General features: G+C 41.3%; 1 protein-coding gene across 1 annotated transcript; it reads right to left on the bottom strand.

Moving 5' to 3' along the window:
• Positions 1-2,308: 2,308 nt before the first annotated feature.
• On the bottom strand, positions 2,309-18,247 carry angptl6.L (angiopoietin like 6 L homeolog). The gene is made up of 7 exons (XM_018253661.2): positions 18,142-18,247; positions 13,994-14,183; positions 10,370-11,003; positions 10,059-10,248; positions 8,604-8,797; positions 6,860-7,130; positions 2,309-2,740 (listed from the first exon to the last, which is right to left on the bottom strand). The coding sequence occupies exons 3-7, from the start codon at positions 10,949-10,951 to the stop codon at positions 2,553-2,555; spliced, it is 1,425 nt and encodes a 474-aa protein (XP_018109150.1). The 5' UTR covers positions 10,952-11,003; positions 13,994-14,183; positions 18,142-18,247; the 3' UTR covers positions 2,309-2,552.
• Between the last annotated feature and the right edge of the window lie 1,689 nt (positions 18,248-19,936).

Here is a 19,936-nt window from a genome sequence, read left to right as displayed (position 1 = left end):
TTTGTATCTTTTTCTGGCTGTCAGGAGATCAAAGAGAAAGTCGGGACATTTCAGTAACAATCCGGGCCTGCGCCTTGATCTGTCAAAATTGGGACTGTCCCGAGAAAAACGGGACAGTTGGGAGGTATGTGACAATGAAACAACATTGGGAGGACAATTTTTTGCAATGGTGGTATCTAGGTACTCCATGTATTATTTATAGACATATAATACACAAAAGCTATGAATTATATCTGTATAAACGGTGAATTATATCTGTATAAACGTGAGTTCTGATGTCATCAGTTATAAACAGTGAGTTCTGATGTCATGTTTGTCACATGACTCACTGAAATTTGTGTATTATAATAAAAAAGTACCCCAGTTGAAAAATATGAGGATATTAGAAGTTACCTCGGAGTTCCATGACCTTCGGCCTCGTGTTTTTATATGGAACTCCTTGGTAACTTATAATATCTTTATATTTTACAAGAGGGGGTACTTTATTCACTATATAATACACAAGAGCCATGAATATCCTGTAAATTATATCCTTATAAACTGTGACTAGTGATGTCAACAGTTATAAACGGTGAGTAGTGATGTCATTTTTGTCACACGACTCACTAAAACTTGTGTATTATAATAAATAAAGTACCCCTTGTTGGAAAATATGAGGATATTAGAAGTAACCTTGGAGTTCTTATAATATCCTTATATTTTACAGTACGGGGTATTTTATTCACTATATAAACTGTGCTTAGTGATGTCATTGGTTATAATCGGAGGTTAGTGATGTCATTTTTGTCACATGACTCACTGAAACTCATGTACCCCCTGCTGCAAACTATGAGGATATCAGAAGGATATTAGAGGATGTAATAATAAAACAGTAGCTTGTACTTGATCCCAACTAAGATATAATTAATCCTTATTGGAAGCAAAACCAGCCTATTGGGGATTGTTTCATGCTTACATGATTTTCTAATAGACTTACTATGAAGATCCAAAATACGGAAAGATCTGTTATATGGAAAACCTCATGTCCCGAGCATTCTGGATAACAGGTCCCATTCCTGTATATAGATAAAATGTAAAATCCCAGGGAGAGAGGATACTTTGTTTTTTTTATTGTTGTATACAAAGACTTCATTCTACAGGGTAGTGTTTTCCTTGTCTGAGAATCTCATTATCGGGGGTGGTGTATTCATTACCGGTATACTGTAATGACATATGGGACTTACAGTCTAAATAAATAATTTATTAAACATACGTGGCACTTACCAGTGTATGATGTTACTGCGCAATGGATCAGTGTAACTAGGGTGGCCACCACCCTCCCATTAACACCGCACACATACAGTTTACAATCCATGTCCCTCTTATTAAAAGGGATAATTCAACTTTAAGTTCACTTTTAGTATGTTATAGAATGGCCAATTCAAACCATGTGTTCATAATTTAGTATAGTTTTTGAATTGATTGCCTTCTTCTGCCTTTTTTTTAGCTCTGTAAAGCTACAATTGTATTGTTATTGCTACTTTTTATTAATCATCTTTCTATTTAGGCCTCTCCTATTCATATTCCAATGCATGGTTGCTAGGGTAATTTGGACCCTAGCAACCAGATTACTTACATTGCAAACTGGAGATCTGATGAATAAAAAGATAAATTACCCCAAAAAAAATAAATCATAAAAATTGCAAATTGTCTCAGAATATCAATCTCTGCATCATACTAAAAGTTAACTCAAAGGTGAACAAACCCTTTAAAGGAGAACTAAACCCTAAAAATGAATGTGGCTAAAAATGCCATATATTATATACTGAACTTATTGCACAAGGCTAAAGTTTCAGCTTGTCAATAGCAGCAATGATCCAGGACTTCAAACTTGTCACAGGGGGTCACCATCTTGGAAAGTGTCTGTGACACTCACATGCTCAGTGGGCTCTGAGCAGCTGTTGAGAAGCTAAGCTTAGGGCTCGTCACTAATTATCCAGCAGAAAATGAGCTTCCCCTGTAATATAAGCTGATGCTACAGGGCTGATTATTAAATTCTGATGCTAATTGCACTGGTTTCTGTGCTGCCCTGTAGTAATTATGTGTATTAATTACTAATCAGCCTTATATTGTGACATTTCTATTCTATGTGTACTGTATATTGTGAGTGGGTCCCTAAGCTCAGTAAGTGACAGCAGCACAGAGCATGTGCAGTGAATCAGCAGAAAAGAAGATGGGGAGCTACTGGGGCATCTTTGGAGACACAGATCTTTACTGTTAAAGGGCTGTGGTTGCCTTGGGCTGGTACAGAAGCACAAAACATCATGTACAACATTTCTATCTACTTCTTTAGTTAAGCTTTAGTTCTCCTTTAACATGCTGCAGCCTGCACTGGTTTCTGTGCATCGGTGCACTATAGCATCTAACTGTAGCCATTTAAAATAGAAGTTAAAGGGGAGTGAGCAGAGATATTAAGTGACCCCATGTCATTAAGGTGATAATGAGATCTTATTTGATTATTTAGAGTTACTTGACATATCTGCATGGTGAGGTTGCAGCAGTAACTGTAGCCTTTATACATTTGGCTTGATCATCATTGACACCTTCTTAAGAGAGTAGGCTCCCCCGCGGAATTCAGCCCAATACACTCCATCCTGGTAGCGGCTCCGGTAATGACCTCCTCGATACCAAATCCCATTGAGGTTGGAGTGGGCGCACATGTTGTACCACCAGCCGCCCTTATGGAAATGGGCACAGTTCCCTTAACAAAGATAAACAGAAGTGAAATTCTAGCAGGCATCATAAATGCAGGGACATCTCAAATCATAAACAGAAAAATATTACTTATTCAACATGGAAAAACCTATGGGCAGCATTGGCATTAAAAGGAGGACTTTTGCTGAAGTACAATTCCCACAACTGCAAGCTATAGTTCAACACGTGATGCGTGACACAGATAGGGTTGCTAACCACGAAATAGCAATTAGCGGTTACTATAGATACATGCTGCAGGCTGAACTGACTTCTGTCCGGCCATTAAAAATTGCTTGTACAATGAGTGCTAATCAGCTAGGTGTGTATGGCTTTAAAGAGGTAAAGTGGGATTACATATATCTTATGATATAGCATTTTTCATTTTAAAAAGGATACTTTCTGGCAACAGGATCCATTTTGATGATGGCACCAAGGACAGTTGTCTATTGTTCGTTGCTTTTTTTGGAGCTACAGTGTTCTCTCCTAGTTTGCCTCCTTGCAGTTCCTTTATTGCAGATATGCACATTAGGGGCTCCAGATGTTTTAAACAAACAACTCCCAGCAATCTCCCTGCAGTTTAAATAATGGAACCCCATACTATTTAGTAAGTAGGCCCAACCCTTTAGGAGGCCCATGTTATTAGCCAAAGGTGGGCCCTGCCAACTGAGTAGAATGGGGCCCCAATGAACAAAGAAATGGCCTATTAAATTCTAAACTGGTCATGCTGCATTACTACAGCACCCTGCATATGATCCCAGGGCCGCTGTTAGAAATCACGGGGCCCTGTACAACCGCCCACCCCGACCCCCAAGCCCGGCTCAGATCCCGCCCACTCCACATCACAGTTAAAAGACCACACAGACATCAGCACTAAAAAAGGTAACCCCCCCACACACACAAGTTATAAAAAAAACATTGGCGCCAGGGCCCCCCATAAAAGTTTTTTAAAAAAAAAAAAAGCATTGGTGCAAGGGCCCCCTTACGAGTAAAAAAAGAAAGATTAGGGAACCAAAGAACATTTTTTTAAAAAAAAATTGGTACAAGGGCCCCCCTTACAAGTTTAAAAAAATTGGGGGCCCAAAGAATATTTTTTAAAAAAAACATTGGCGCCAGGGCCCCCCTTCCAAGTTAAAAAAAAAATTGGGGCCCCAAAGAATATTTTTTAAAAAAACATTGGCGCCGGGGCCCCCCTTACAGGTTAAAAAAATTGGGGCTCCAAAGAATATTTTTTTAAAAAACAGTGGTGGCAGGGGCCTATAGAGTATTTAAATAATACATTGGTGGCCAGGGGATTATAAAAAATAAAAAAAAACACACATTGGTGTTCAGTAGAATTAAACTTGTGGCTTCAGAACATCCTTTTGTGACTTCGGGTCTTTTCGCACTTCAGGACTTAAATTTCAGCTGTTTTCATGACTTCGGGCCTTTTCGGCTGATCGGCTTTTCGGCACTACTGCATTTCGGCTGGGCGCCACGGGGGGAAGGGCGGCACGGCTTCGGCACTGTCAAGGGGGGCCGGCTCTTTCGAAAAGTTCAGCACTGCCGGGCCCCCCTTCAGGCCGGGGCCCAAGTACACTTGTACCTCCTGATGGAGGCCCTGTATGGTCCACTCATATCTGCAAGCCTCACCCCTTTGTGAGCAGCAAAACTGATTTTTGTGTTTTCCAGGGCCTTGAACTGCCATAGAGCACTGATTGGTCTTCATTCTATCAACCCCTGAGGGCAACCCAGGTAGCCAGGTACATTGGAGTTTAGCATGTGTTTTATTTCTATTCAGCTATAAATAAACAGTAATATGAAATAACTGCTACATTATTAGCTTCAGGTCTAGTAACCAATAGTAACAAATTAGACCATTCAAGAAAGAGAACTATTTGTAATACTGTCCCCAGCCCTATGTGGGTAGGGTGAGATACCCAGTTAGGTTATGAGCATGTCCAACATTTAGGGCTCTAGCTTCAAATGGGAGTTGTAGGCCCCTCTAGTGATGTCACCAGCCTGTCTCAAATACCTCAATGAAGTCACCACCCTTATCCCTCGCCCTTAGGTGATGTGGGGTTTAGACTGCCTTTAAAGGGATACTTTAATAGGAATTTTTTTTCCAAAACGCACCAGTTAATAGTGCTGCTCTAGCACAATTCTGCACTGAAATCCATTTCTCAAAAGAGCAAACAGATTAACAACAGAGCAATGGGAAGGTAACCAGATAGCAGCTCCCTAGCACAAGATAACAGCTGATAACAGCTAAGAACTAGGGATGCACAGAATCCAGGATTCGGTTCGGGATTTGGCCAGGATTCTGCCTTTTTCAGCGGGATTCGGCCGAATCCTTCTGCCGAACCAAATCCTAATTTGCATATGCAAATTAGGTATGGGGAGGGAAATTGCGTGACTTTTTCATCACAAAACAAGGAAGTAAAAATGTTTTTCCCTTCTCATCCCTAATTTGCATATGCAAATTAGTATTCAGATTCGGTTTGGGTTTGGCCAGGATTCGGCCTTTTTCAGCGGGATTAGGATTCACCTGAATTCTTCTGCCCAGCCGAACTGAATCCAAATCCTAATTTGCATATGCAAATTAGGGGTGGGGAGAGAAATTGCGTGACTTTTTCGTCAGAAAAAAATGTCACGTAAAAAATGTTTCCCCCTTCCCATCCCTAATTTGCATATGCAAATTCGGATTTGGTTTGGTATTCGGCCGAATCTTTCATGAAGGATTCAGGGGTTCAGCCGAATCCAAAATAGTGTATTTGGTGCATCCCTACTAAGAACAGGACTCAATAGTAAAATACAGGTCCCACTGCGACACATTCAGTTACATTGAGTAGGAAAAACAACAGCCTGTCAGAAAGCAGTTCCATAGTGCAGCACTTTCTGAAAGCACATGACCAGACAAAATGACCTGAGATGCACCTACACACCAATATTACAACTAAAACATACACTTGTTGGTTCAGGAATGAAATTTTATATCGTAGAGTGAATTATTTGCAGTGTAAACAGTGTAATTTAGAAATAAAAACTACATCATAAAAATCATGACAGAATCCCTTTAAGAGGAAAGAAATCTTTACTTTGGTCACAGAGCTGACACTTATTTATGCAGAGTGTGCTTCTATTCTGTAGTGTGTTGGGATAAGAGGAGAAGTAGTTGGGAAGTGTTTTAACTGTGACTGGCAGGTGTTTCAAAGGTCACAGGCTAAGCAGAACAGGGAGTTGAACCCCCACCCCACTGACATCTTACATGAAGAAATAGGGTTATGATATGGCCAGTATTTAAAGGGGTTGTTCACCTTGGAGGTAACTTTTAGCATGATGCAGAGAGTGATATTCTGAGACAATTTGCAATTGATTTTCATTTTCTATAATTTGTGGTTTTTGAGTTATCTGGCTTTTTATTCAGCAGCTCTCCAGTTTGCAATTTCAGCAGTTTGTCTGCTAGGATCCAAATTCCCCTAGCAACCATGCACTGATTTGAATAAGAGACTGGAATATGAATAGGAGAGGGACTGAATAGAAAAGAGTAAAAAAGTAGCAATAACAATACATTCTAGCCCCTACAGAGGATTTTTATAGATGGGGTCTGACAGCTGGAAAAGTCGGAAAGCCAAATAATTAAAAAAAACTATACAAAAATAAAATAATGAAGAACCAATTGAAAAGTTGCTTAGAAATTAGCCACTCTATATCATACTAAAAGTTAACGTAAAGGTGAACCACCCCTTTAACCAGCCTTATTGGTAAAAAAATAACCCTTTGTGCCACTAGGGTTGCCACCCGGCCGGTATTTTGCCTGCCAAGGCCGGGGCCGGTATTACAAATTTACCGGCAATGTAGCTGCCGGTAAATTTGTAATACCATTAAAAAGAGCCCTCGGCCAGCCCCCAATCCCCTTGAACTTACCTTTTCTTTGTGGTTCTTTTAGTGTCCGTGACTCGGCCCCGCCCCCTTTGACGTCACGCCCCACCCATTTTGACATCACGGTCCGCCCCTTTGCGTCCCGCTCCCCACAAGCCGGTAAAGAAATTTTAAAAAGGTGGCAACCCTGTGTGCCACTGTGAGATTGGAAGACAGGTATTTTCTTTCCAGAAGAATTGGCAACTGTAACGGTGACCCTATATCTCACCTGTGTACGAATCTCTGTCCTTGTCGTTGGTGCTAAACTGTTTGTCGCTGTGCCAAGAGAGGGAGTCGCCAGCGTTGCCACGATAATGGCCTAGGCGCAACCGATAAAAATCACTCTCAGATTCCAGCCGGAAGTAGTCATATTCAGCTTTAGCCTGACGGCCCTGCCAGTCTTCCATGACGATGAGGAGCTTGAAGCTTCCTTGACTGGCCAACCAGTAAATATTTTCCAGACCCAACCAGTATTCCCCATTCAGGTTTCCAAATCCAAGCTGCAAAAAAAAAGGAGATGTGCAAGGTTAGAAATCTGGGACTAAAATAAAAGGATTGGCTGCTGCCTACTCTAAATACATTATAGGAAAACTATACCCCCAAAATAAATACGTGAGCACCAGAATTTGTTTATATCAAATTAAGCGGCATATTAAAGAATTTTATCAAACTGGAATATATATTTAAGTAAATATTGTCCTTTTACATCTAGAACCGCCATAATGTGATGGTCTCTGTGCTGCCTCAGAGATCACCTGACCAGCGCTGCATTTGCCGGTCCTAGCGCCCATCCACACTACCTCGAACAGGCGCAAGAGCGCTGGCGTGCAAGCGCCGGGGCACTGGCGAGCAGTGCGTCCCCAGTACTCCCCATAGAGTTGCTGGGCAGCATGCTGCTTTGAAAAAAAATTCTGCCCTAGGCCCGGGCCTTTGTGGCCTCACCATGAATCCGGGCCTGCACCTGACCAGAAATACTACAACTCTAACTGTAACAGGAAGAAGTGTGGAAGCAAAATGCAGAACTCTGTCTGTTAATTGGCTCATGTGACCTAACAAGTATGGTTTGTTTGGAATGCTTGTGTGCACCGTGAATCCTACAATCCCAGGGGGCGGCCCTTATTTTTTAAAATGCCTGTTTTCTACTTATAATTACCAAATGGCACATACTACTAAAAAAAGTACATTATTATGAAAATGTTTTATTTATATGAAGCAGGATTTTACATGTGCTGTTTTATGCAATATATTTTACAGAGATCTACATTGTTTGAGGGGTATAGTTTTCCTTTAATTCTTTGTGCTCATAAGAGTGGCCATACACGATAAGATCCGCTCTTATGGTGAAGTAGCCAAACGAGCGAATCTTTCCCTTTTATGCCCTCCAACAGCAGGGCGATATCGGGTTAATCCGAACGTTCGGCCCTAGGGCCAAACAATCTGATTATACGAAGGGAAATGGGCACCGACAGGCCATAGGACCACATAAACTATCCAATGCTGTCATCGATCACAGGGAAAATCAAATCTGCACAATCTGTATCAGGCTGATTTTTGGCCAGATATCGATTGGGGAGACCAATCGGACGCCCCCACACGGCAGATAAAAATTGGTCTAAAGGAACGTTATCTTCAGATTTAATCTGCACGTGTATGGCCACCTTAAGACTAGCCTCCATCTTGTTTAGGTTACTCATGTTTTTTTTAATAAAAAACAGGTAAAACATACATTTCTGGCTTGTTTAACATAAATGTGGTTTTAAGGATTTATTACATATAAATATTGACATCAAAAAGAGCTCATCTCCCAAGCAAAAGTTGTAAGTAAAACCCAGACCTAACAATGTGGGTTCTAGCAATCCATTTGTGGGGGTGGGAGAGGGTTGATATCAGGAATCTCTGGTGCCCATACAAACACCTAATCATGGCCCCTATCTGCCCAATCCTGATTCTGAAACATTTAAAGATGGACTCACTTTGTAGCTATTCCAGTTCGTAAAAAAGTTGGTTGATCCATCATGACGTCTTTGGATGACAGTCCACCCTCCACCAGAGAGTTCCTGCTCACACCATGCTTCCATCACCTGGTTTCCTCCATGAGGCCTCAACAGGTAAATACCACTGGACTTTTGATTGCCACGTAGGGCATCATAGCAGTCTTTCCACGGTCCTGTCCAATGAGATGTCATGTCATTTTCCATATTGCTTTTCTCAGTTTAATGTTACTTTCACATATTCCACTCTCCTGTTCTATTAAAATGCTGAACTGAGTATTGTAATTAGCTCATGACAATGAACAATAAAGATAAACTAAGCTATCATGTACTATATCGCCAAAAGTATGGTGGGCACCACTTCTAATTACTGGATTTGGCTTTTTAAAGGAGAACTAACTACATTGAGTTTTGTGCTTCTGTACCAGCCCAAGGCAACCACAGCCCTTTAGCATAAAGATCTGTGTCTCCAAAGATGCCCCATTAGCTCCCCATCTTCTTTTCTGCTGATTCACTGCACATGCTCTGTGCTGCTGTCACTTACTGAGCTTAGGGACCCACTCACAATATACAGTACACATAGAATAGAAATGTCACTATATAAGGCTGATTAGTAATTAATACAGATAATTACTACATGGCAGCACAGAAACCAGTGCAATTAGCATCAGAATTTAATAATCAGCAAACCTGTAGCATCAGCTTATATTACAGGGGAAGCTCATTTTCTGCTGGATAATTAGTGACGACCCCTAAGCTTAGCTTCTCAACAGCTGCTCAGAGCCCACTGAGAATACAGTGTTGGACTGGCCCACCGGGATACCAGGAAAACTCCCGGTGGGCCAAGGTGTCAGTGGGCCCTCCTGCTTCTAACCTTTTGGCCTATTTCATGGTCATTCTCTATTTCTTTATGGGAATAAAAAGGCTTAATAATGGAAGAATAGAGAATAGTATGTAGAGAAAAGAGACTAGGAGAATAAAGAGGTTGAGTGAGGAGAGGAGGTATAATAGTTTGGAAAAAGGGCCCTCAACCTAAGGGTTTCTGGTGGGCCCCTGGTATCCTAGTCCGACACTGTGAGCATGTGAGTATCAAAGACACTTTCCAAGATGGTGACCCCCTGGGACAAGTTTGAAGTCCTCAATCATTGCTGCTATTGAGAAGCTGGAACTTTAAGTTCATAATATAAAATATTACATTTTAAGCAATTTTCATTTTTTGGGTTTAGTTCTCCTTTATGCCACGTCCATCATTGCTAACACAAGTGCCACCACATTTACAATATTCTTAACAAATCTGTTTTTCCTACTTTGTGGAAACAGTTTAAAAGTCCTTTTCCTGTTTCTGCAGGATTATTACCCTGTGCACAAAGCAATTCACAAATACAACTGGTTTGCAGAGATGGAAGAGCAGAAGAATTTGATTTGAGGTGTAGGTACCTAATGACTCAGCCGCCTCTGTTACAATCAATGGTACACTGGTTGTCTGAGCAGGGCCTTGGGCAATTGGAGAAACGTTCTTCTTGTCCAAAGTGATATCCATTTGATCTGCCTGTATTCCTGCACTGTGTTTTTGTCTGGCATCTGAACCACTGGGGGAACCACTTGTTACTACTGAATGTGCAGGATTCTTTAAAAGAAAATGCAATAAATTATGAATATAGTCAAGAAAAGTTTCTATGATTTACTTTATGAAAATAGCTCACAGAATATAAGGTTTTGAGAAGTTCCTGCTTTTGACCCATTCTCACCTGGCCAGCTTGTCGCTGAAGAATATTCTGTTGGCAGAGTTCTTCGAGGCGAGCTATGGTTGCACTCTGATTGTTAATTAAGGATGACAGGAAGTTGTATTTTTCCTGAAGTTCTTTGTACTTGCTTGCCAACTTTAGTACTTCAGAAGTAGCATTCAACCCTCTATCCTCCTCCTTAGAGGGTTCAGTTGACTCATTTTTTCTCTGCAGAACCTCATGGAAGAGCTGAGATTGAAGGTTGCTGAGTCTGGAACCCATATTCCTGTTTTCTTCGCGGAGTTGTTCCATTTCCAGGACCACATCATGGTCTACTTCAACTAGCTTTTTAAGCTCCTCAATTTCAGTCTGCTGACGACTAAGCTCTTCCTTTAAAATCTGCACCTCACTTTTGTTTACACCCAATGAAATAGGAAACCTCCCTGTACTAATGCAGACAGCACCAGTCATTTTCTGCTGTGATACCACAAATGTGTAAGTGCATTTAGACTGAGGCACTGCACTGCTTTCTGAATGCTCAGCGGTTTGCTGAAGATGACAGAGCAAAGGTGCCACCATTAGCACGAGGATCCAAAATAAGTTCATACTTTAAGAACGGTGATGGGCACGAAATGTAGAGGAAGATCTCATGTGACAACTGTAAATGAATACAAGACAGAGAAAGCTTAAGAGAAGAATGTAATGAGAATGAGACTTCTCTAATACATCTGGCTACAGTATATCTCACAGGCTGATATCTATACGTTCATTCTCAGTTCCCCTTGAAGAACATTTGATTTTCAGATCCTAATTGGATCCTAATAAACTGGTAGACTTGTTGGTGCCTAGTCAACTCAGAAATCTGTCCGCAACATGGGTTTGTATGTAATGAGAGGAGGGTTGTGACTATGCCAAGATCTGGAGTGCACTACCATCAACTGGGGTCAGCTTTCAACAGTAATATAAGGGGATACTGAGAACGAAGTTTGGAAAAGGAGAAACTTAAAAAGGTAAATAAATACATGGAGTTCAGAAAAATGTGGTGCAAACATTTATATAATTCCATAATGTTAGGGGAGTTTTGGAATCATGATCACCACCTTGCAGTCCTACATTTGGCCCCACTTACATAACAATATAGTATATACACAGTATTATATATACACAATATACCAGTGTCGGACTGGGATGCCAGGGGCCCACCAGAAAACCTTAGACCTTGGGCCCACTGGAAAACTGTAGACTGTGGGACCACTTTTCAAACTATTATTCCTCCTCTCCTCTCTCAAACTCTTTATTCTCTTAGTCTTTAATTACTTACTTCTACTTCTACACTATATTCTTCCATTATTAAGCATTTTTCCCCATAAAGACCATGAAATAGGCTAAATGGTTAGAAGCAAGAGGGCCCACTGACATCTCGGCCCACCGGGAGTTTTCCTGGTATCCTGGTGGGCCAGTCCGACACTGCAATATACTATATATACATGTAAACATATTAGACTTTTATGGCTCTGTGTAAGAGACCTTCCTTACTCCCTTCCCTATATACTAAGCCCTACAGTTTGGAAACCTAAATACTATGGGTATCATGAATTATCATACTACAAATGGAGGACAAACTAGTGTATACTATTGTATACCATAGACGTACCAACAATGCTGTTTCACCCAGTGATGATAAATACATTATATATTTAATCTCGTTCACTTTAATGTTGGTAATCCTGGGAGGAACCTTGTGTTGAAGTATTTGTGTTCTTAATGAAGACTTGGGTAGACTGCCACCATCATGTCACTTTGTTTTCTTCTACAATGACCCTCTAAGGCAGTGACTGGCGGCCGTCATCTGGCCAGTGACCCCCCCCCTTGCATGGCCCCCTCATAAAGTTCTGCCTGCTGTAACTGCTTCCCTTGTGTAAGATTTAAAGGGTATCACTAAAGAGATTAACTAGCCCCTGTATTGTTTACACCTCAAATTCAGACAGCAAGCTCCTGTATTGTTCACCCCCTAACAACATTATTGTTGACACCCATAAAACCCTGTAATGTTCACACCTCAGACCCATACTAAAATGCCCACATTGTGCACCTGTTCACACCTCAGACAAAGTGGCACCAGCATTGTGTCACTGTTTGTAGCACAGTATGAACTGTTCATCTTAGAGTGGTCCTGATAGGCTTCCCTGTCTCCTACTCTATTCTGCCTGCCCTATGTTCTTTGTGTGTGCCATATTCTGCCTGCCCTATGCTCCCTCTGTGTGCCATACTCTGCCTTTCCCATGTTTCCTGTATGTGCCATACTCTGCCTACCTGTGTGTGCCATAATCTGTCTTCCCAATGCTCCCTGTGTGTGCCATACTCTGCCTGCCCTATGCTCCCTGCGTGTGCCATGCTCTGCCTGCCCTATGCTCCCTGTGTATGCCATACTCTGCCTGCCCTATGCTCCCTGCGTGTGCCATACTCTGCCTGCTGTATGCTCCCTGTGTGTGCCATACTCTGCCTGCCCTATGCTCTGTGTGTGCCATACTCTGCCTGCCCTATACTCCCTGTGTGTGCCATACTCCGCCTGCCATATGTTCTCTCTGTGTGCCATACTCTGCCTGCCCTTTGCTCGCTGTGTATGCCATACTCTGCCTGCCATATGCTCCCTGTATGTGCAATACTCTGCCTGCCATATGTTCTCTCTGTGTGCCATACTCTGCCTGCCCTATTATTCCTGTGTGTGCCATACTCTGCCTGCTCTATGCTCCCTGTGTGTGCCATACTCTGCCTGCTCTATGTTCCCTGTGTGTGCCATACTCACCTGGCATATGCTCCCTGTGTGTGCCATACTCTGCCTTCCCTATGCTCCCTGTGTATGCCCTACTCTGCCTGTCGAATGTGAGCCTGGTAGGGTTGTGTTAGCATTTGGAAATTGTTGTTAGGGGCCGCTAAGGTGTTTAATCATGTGTTGGGGGAGGGTGCTGTGCTATCCACAGGGGAGAAGACAGCGTATGGATTTAAGAGTATGTCTTAATATGATAAACTTTTTAACATGAGTGATGGGTGATATCCCTGCAGTGAGCACCAACCATTTAGTTTTTTTTGTGTGCTACCACCATTAATGTGGGTATCGTCTTAACATTTCTCGTGAAACATGGTGTGATTTAAAAAAGGGGAGTGGTCAACACTGGCTTCCATTATCAGCCCTCCACCATGTAGGCCAGAAAAATTCCGACCCTTGGTACCGCAGAAGTTGGACAACACTTCTCTAAGTTATTCTACGTTCCCACACATTTACCCACAAATCCATTTATTACTTGAAGTGGCTTCATTCCAACAGATAGGATGTAGGTTAATGAACCTCTGTAGAAAGTAAAGGTAAACAATGTCTATGTTTATTATACTATTTTTCAGCTTGGCGTTATAGGACCTTGTTAAAATACTCCCTTGGGGGGGGGGAGAGAAAACATTAAAATAGTTGAACTGAAGAACAGTATCTGTACATATTCACTCACTTGTAATATGCAGTAGATTAACAATAGGCCTATGGATACCAGTAACTGTATCTCGAAGGCTGGCCAGACAACCTTTTTTTGTTTTGTCGACTATTCAATAACTCCTATATCTTTATATCAGTGAAGACTTATTGATATATGTACATACCTCAATAGGGTCTTTCTTCCTCCTTTTAATTCTTGCTTTTGTAAAGTCCCAACCAAGATGCTCAATGCAGTGATTGTACTTTTTGGGGTATTTTCTTAATTATTTAACTTTAGCCAATTGGTAGCTGTGTCTAACTTCTTGCCTTGTTTCACTTTCAGCAGAGACGATTACCCTGCAGAGAAAGGAACGTCTGAAAGCAGAAATAAAAGAATTTTGCTGTGGAGAGTGGAAACATGTCGGATCCAAGAATGTCAGGGCTGGTGCTTGTGGTTAGAAATATTACATTGCTTTTTGGAACCGCTATAATATCTGTGTATATTCTACCAGTGGAAAATATGTGTTACGGGGCCAGGGGTGAGTTATTTCATTCCCGGATTTGAGAACAATCATGTTTGAGGTGTCTTTTCACACTGTGCTTGTTTTTCCAATGAGACTCAACATGGTCAATCACCAGTTAGGAATCTCCAACTTTATCTTATATTTGTTAGAAGGTTGAAGGCCATAGCTAAGGTTAAGGAGCTCAACTGGAACAAGATTAAAGCCAACTTATTGAGAGGCTAGATTTATCAGGGCCGTTGTTATTGCTGTATTGCTTATCCCACTGCTAGGAACATTGAGCCTAGCAACCACAAAGATCTTTCATGCCAGATGTATGGGTTGTAGAGCAAAACAAAAAGTTGCATGTCTTATTGGAAAGTATCGATCTACATTTGTGTGCAGCGGCACCCATGCCTTATACAGAGCCCCATATATTTAAAGTTCTAAGACTGTGCAATAATAATTAATTAGTTAAAGGGCTTCTGTCATGATTTTATGGTGTACTTTTTATTTCTAAATTACACTGGAAATAATTCACTCTGCCATATAAAATTTCATTCCTAATTCAACAAGTGTATTTTTTTTTAGTTGTTATATTGGTGTGTAGGCACCATAACAGGTCATTTTGTCTGGTCATGTGCTTTCAGAAATATCTGGTGCTGCACTATGGAACTGCTTTCTGGCAGGCTGTTGTTTCGCATACTAATAGAATGGGTTTGTAGTGTGGACATGGGTTTTTACTATTGAGTGCAGTTCTTAAATCTACCAGGGAGCTGCTGTCTGGTCACCTTCCCATTGTTCTATTGATGGGCTGCTGGGGGAAAGGGAGGAGGGTGATATTACTCCAACTTGCAGTAAAGAGTGACTGAAATTTAGCACAAGTCACATGACAGGGGGCAGCTGCAGGGCCGGATTTACATAGAGGGCGCCCCTAGGCCCACTGCCGTTCGTCGCCCCTGTCCCCTCCCCTTTATTCATGCAAATTTTCATCATCTGGACTGGAGCAATGGGGATTGGCGCATGGGAAATGTAAAAAATTATTGTATCTCCAGCACATCCCCAGTGTTTTTGAACCAATGTGGGTGTGGTTGGGCAGCATGCCGCCCCCCTAAAATCCAGGCCTGGGCACCTGGGAAACTGACAATATGTCTAGCCCCGTGTCAGATTTCAAAATTAAATATAAAAAAAAATCAGTTTGCTCTTTTGAAAAATGGATTTCAGTGCAGAAGTCTGCTGGAGCAGCTCTATTAACTGATGCGTTTTGAAAAAAATAAAAAAAACCATGTTTTATCCCTTTAAGACTTCATGCATTGCCTAAGGTGCACTCTATTTTGTTTAAAGTGCAAAGCAAAGGTTCCATGTTCAGTCTGCAATTTTTTGTAAAAAATTTGCCGCTGGCGAAATGTCACCGACGCCCATTAAAGTCTGTGGGCGTCAAAAATGTTTTGACACACGGCAAAATTTGCACGTCATTTTTATTTTTGACACACAACACCTTACAAGTCTATGGGCGTCATTTCTGCATCGAAACAAGGCGAAAAAATTCACCCATCCCTAGTCTGGACCCATAGGAGGAAACAATGTCAGTGCTTTTCTGGGTGCATACAGGAGCACCTTGTTCCCATTACTGGCAGTGAGAAGTCGAAGGGCACCCTAGACCGAAGCCTACTGAGTCCTTTTGCATAGAGATCTTCTCCTTTAGCTAGGCACAAGTGGACATGTAATACTCCAACATCACTCATCATACAAACTGCCCCTTGTAACATTGAATCTCCTATAAACAACATTCCCGGCACCCATCTCATTACAGGGCAAATTAGTAAGGAATGCAAATGCAGAAAGGCATCATGGGTGACAGTTAGAAGATAAAGTGACAGTCACCAGGCCCTGGTAAAGGAGCTGTATCCTGCTGACAGGTCCAGAGGGGTCAGCATTGTTTATACCACAAGGTTAAGAAACTCTGCAAGCACAGAGATCTGCAAAATTAAAAATTAACCCCTCATTGCTCGGGAGTAATTTTCCGCTCCAATCCCAAGAATACAGTACATATACCCTTATAGTTAGAATATGATGGATGTGTCTAGTTATTTAGCAATTTCTATAAAATAATTACTAAATACAACCAAAGAGGTGCATACTAAACCATAGTATATGTATATATGTTGTTATTACATCCTTTAGTTCTATTTGCACTACCGATCTTAAAATTCTCTATCAACTGTTGTTTATTAAGGCTCGAGTTGTTTTCCATAAAAATCGAGTTGATCTTTTTGGTCAAAACTCACATTTTCAAGTAAAAAAAAACTTGAATTTTTTCGAGATTTATTATACCCGGACCCTGGAAATCGCTCAAAAATACACCATCTACAGTAAAACCTGTCGAGGTCATGTAGGAGTCAATGGCAGAGGTGCCTTGAACCATTTGAAGATGTTAAAAGCCTGCCAGATTTTTTTCAGGGTCTTGCCCGATAACTCGAATAATTCGAGTTTTTCCCTGCAGAAAACTTGATTAATTAGAGTTTTTGGGTTTTTGCAACTCAAAGAGTTTTTTTCCGTTCGAGTATTTTCTTAAATAAGATACCATTAAAGTTTTTTTTTAAATAAGATACCATTCAAGTTGTGAGTTCATTTGAGGTATAATAACCCCCTCGATGTAGAAGATGTATGGGGGTAAATTTACTAAGCGTCGCAACACTTCGCCAGGTAAAAACCTCAGACAACGCAAATTTACTAAAATGCGAAGTTGCGTCAAGGGCGCCGAATGCTGGTGAATTTTCTCTATCGTTACTTAGGCAATGCAAGCAAATCTTAGCGCAACTTCGTTAGAGCTCTTTGCTCGAAAGCATACAGACCTTAATATTACGGTGGGAAATTTAAAGTTGAATGGACGTATATGTTGCAGCAAATACATTACATTACACAAGTCCAGGGAACCTTAATAAAGACAATAGAGTTGTTATAATGCCCTACACATAAACCCACTGTATAGTTAATGTTCCATATGTTAGAAAATGTATGGGGGAGCCCGGTTACCCAAATTTATGGACTTTTGCAGGCTATCACTCTGAAAGAAAGAAAAGACACCAGCGTTTTTTGGAACTTAGAAACTTTTTCCACTAAAAAATATGATGTAAGTAACATCAGGCACTTTGTCTGGTCTGAGTTGGCGAAGGCAAGTCTGGCGAAAGAGGTAACATTCAGTAAAATTCGCATCATAGTGAATTTGCGGAGTAACGTCCATTCGTCAGATCGTAAATTCGACCTGGTGATAGAGCACGAATCATCGATAGCGTCTGTTATGCCTGCGCCCCTTAGTAAATCGGGGAAGTGCCTAAAAACGTAGTTTTAGTCTTAGTCACTTTGCCCTTTAGTAAATCTGCCCCATGGTATCAGATATTGTTATAACTATTGGTCCCTGCAGCAAAATCTAGGGTCCTGACCCCCGAAACCTTGGACACACACAAACTGATACCACACAACATTCAACACAACCTCTAGCCTCCCTATAATACTGGTCACCCCAAGCAAGAACTGCAATCTATTGTTATTCCACCGATATCAAGTAGATCCATTGTTGTAGTGCATTAAGGGTGTTATAGGCATGTCCAGAACAAACAGTTGCCCACGTCCCCCCTCCAACATCCAAAGGGGCTATAGGTATTGTTTAAAACTTGTTTTTTCATATAAGTTATAATATAACCAGCATGTGACCCAGCATCCTTGTTCAATAAGTTTCCCTTTATAGATGCACGGGATAACAGACACTCTAAGCTGTATAAAGGAAAGAAGAATACTCTGTATTCTGTTATATATAAAGAAAAATCCCTTACCTGGTAGCTGCATAGAGGCAAAGGCAGGAATCTATTCTGCGGATGCTCCCTGAGATCTGAGACAGAGAGGGAGTGAGAGATTGTTTATTTAGGATTGGCGGCTGCTGTACAATGAACTGTAATCTCCAAGCAGCCCCCCCCCCAATATGCAGGAATGTGCCACTTTGTATTGCTGTCACACTCACGCCAGTGCACTGTCCCCACAGAACTGAATATCTTTTTGGGACTTAAAGAAGTTCATGTCCAAGACAGTTTGCAGTTGGTCACTTTCTTTATTTTTTTTATCTTTTTTAAATTTCTATGTTGCCTCTTTCTATCTGAATGCCAGGGTGTGCGACACTCTGATACTCTGATTCATTCTGACTAGGGATGCACCGAATCCAGGATTTGGTTCAGGATTCGGCCAGGATTCAGCCTTTTTCAGCAGGATTCGGATTCGGCCGAACCAAATCCGAATCCTAATTTGCATATGCAAATTAGGGGCAGGGAGGGAAATTGCATGACTTTTTGTCAGAAAACAAGGAAGTATAAAATATTTTCCCCATCCTGCCCCTAATTTGCATATTCAAATTATGGTTCGGATTCGGTTCGGTATTCGGCCGAATCTTTCATGAAGGATTCGGGGGTTCGGCTGAATCCAAAAAAGTGGATTCGGTGCATCCCTAATTCTGACGCTGGATCATAATTGTTAATATTATTTTTATTGCTTGTCTTTTTATTCAGTCCATCCCCTAGTTACAGGCTGTCTTTCACACCTTTGCCTGGTTGCTAGGGTAAATGGGAAAAAAAAACTTCTGCGTGAGGTTCTCCTAACCCATTCCTACCCATAATTTGCATATGCAAATTAGGACCCAGATCCGGTTTGGTATTTGGCCAAATCTTTCACAAAGGATTTTGAGGGGGTTCGGCCGAATCTCAAAATAGGAGATTTGGTGCATCCCTATTATATTCAAACATTGCTGCAATACTCCAACGTGCCGCCAGCACAGGGTTCCTCATTGAAGTAAAAAGAAAAAACAAAACGGCAATTCATATGACACCTTACCTCAGATGCATCACTTTTAAATTAAACGAAAAGCCTGGCATCTCCCAACAGCCAAAGCATACACTAAGGGGCAGATTTATCAAGGGTCAAATTTTCGAATTCATGTGAATTTTTTTTAAACTCCCTTAAATTTGATTTCTAAAACTCTTATCTAATTCAGTTTGAATTCGGTCAAACTCGGTTCCAGTTTTTTCTCCGAAAAAAAACTTGTATGTCAGGAAGGCTACAGACAGCTCCAAATTGATCCCTGGACCTCTCCCATTGACTTATACAGTAATTCGGCAGGTTTTAGGTGGTGAATAGTCGCATTCAAATTAAAGGGCCAGAGTATGATAAATCTTGGAAATCAAATTTGAATTTTGAATGAAAAAAACTGGAATAGAGTTTGGATAATTCTCTAGTCGGATTTGACAGTTCTGGCCATAAATAAAATTTGAATTTTCAATTCGACCCTAAATAAATCTGCCCCTTAATGTCTCATTTAAAAGATAAAGAAGATTTTGAGATGAGGGCCATTTGTAGGATATATTTCTTTGCATTGGCCAAAGATGACTGAGTCCTGCGCGTGTCCATATTTTGGAACCCGTTCCCGACCCGTACCCGCAACCCGGACCGGCATTCTTACCTGATTGGACCCACTACCCGACCCGCAAGTACCTTATCTGCAACCTGTACCCGCTGACCATCAAGAATCAGGAAGTGCTGTCTTTGTAAACCGGAAGTGACATCATCGAAGTAGGCGTGATCAGA

This window comes from Xenopus laevis, chromosome 3L, assembly GCF_017654675.1.
Source record: "Xenopus laevis strain J_2021 chromosome 3L, Xenopus_laevis_v10.1, whole genome shotgun sequence".
Classification (NCBI taxonomy): Eukaryota; Metazoa; Chordata; class Amphibia; order Anura; family Pipidae; genus Xenopus; species Xenopus laevis.
Note: the sequence above shows the minus strand (reverse complement) of the source record. Positions and strands in the feature narration are given on the sequence as shown.

What these genes read in the sequence shown, in the direction of transcription:
- angptl6.L (XM_018253661.2), bottom strand. Translation starts at nt 10,951, where the DNA reads ATGAACTTATTTTGGATCCTCGTGCTAATGGTGGCACCTTTGCTCTGT. An exon ending in TTCAGCGACAAGCTGGCCAG is followed by an intron (nt 10,249 to 10,369) that starts GTGAGAATGGGT and finishes TTTCTTTTAAAG; the next exon opens with AATCCTGCACATTCAGTAGT. An exon ending in AGAGGCGGCTGAGTCATTAG is followed by an intron (nt 8,798 to 10,058) that starts GTACCTACACCT and finishes CTCATTGGACAG; the next exon opens with GACCGTGGAAAGACTGCTAT.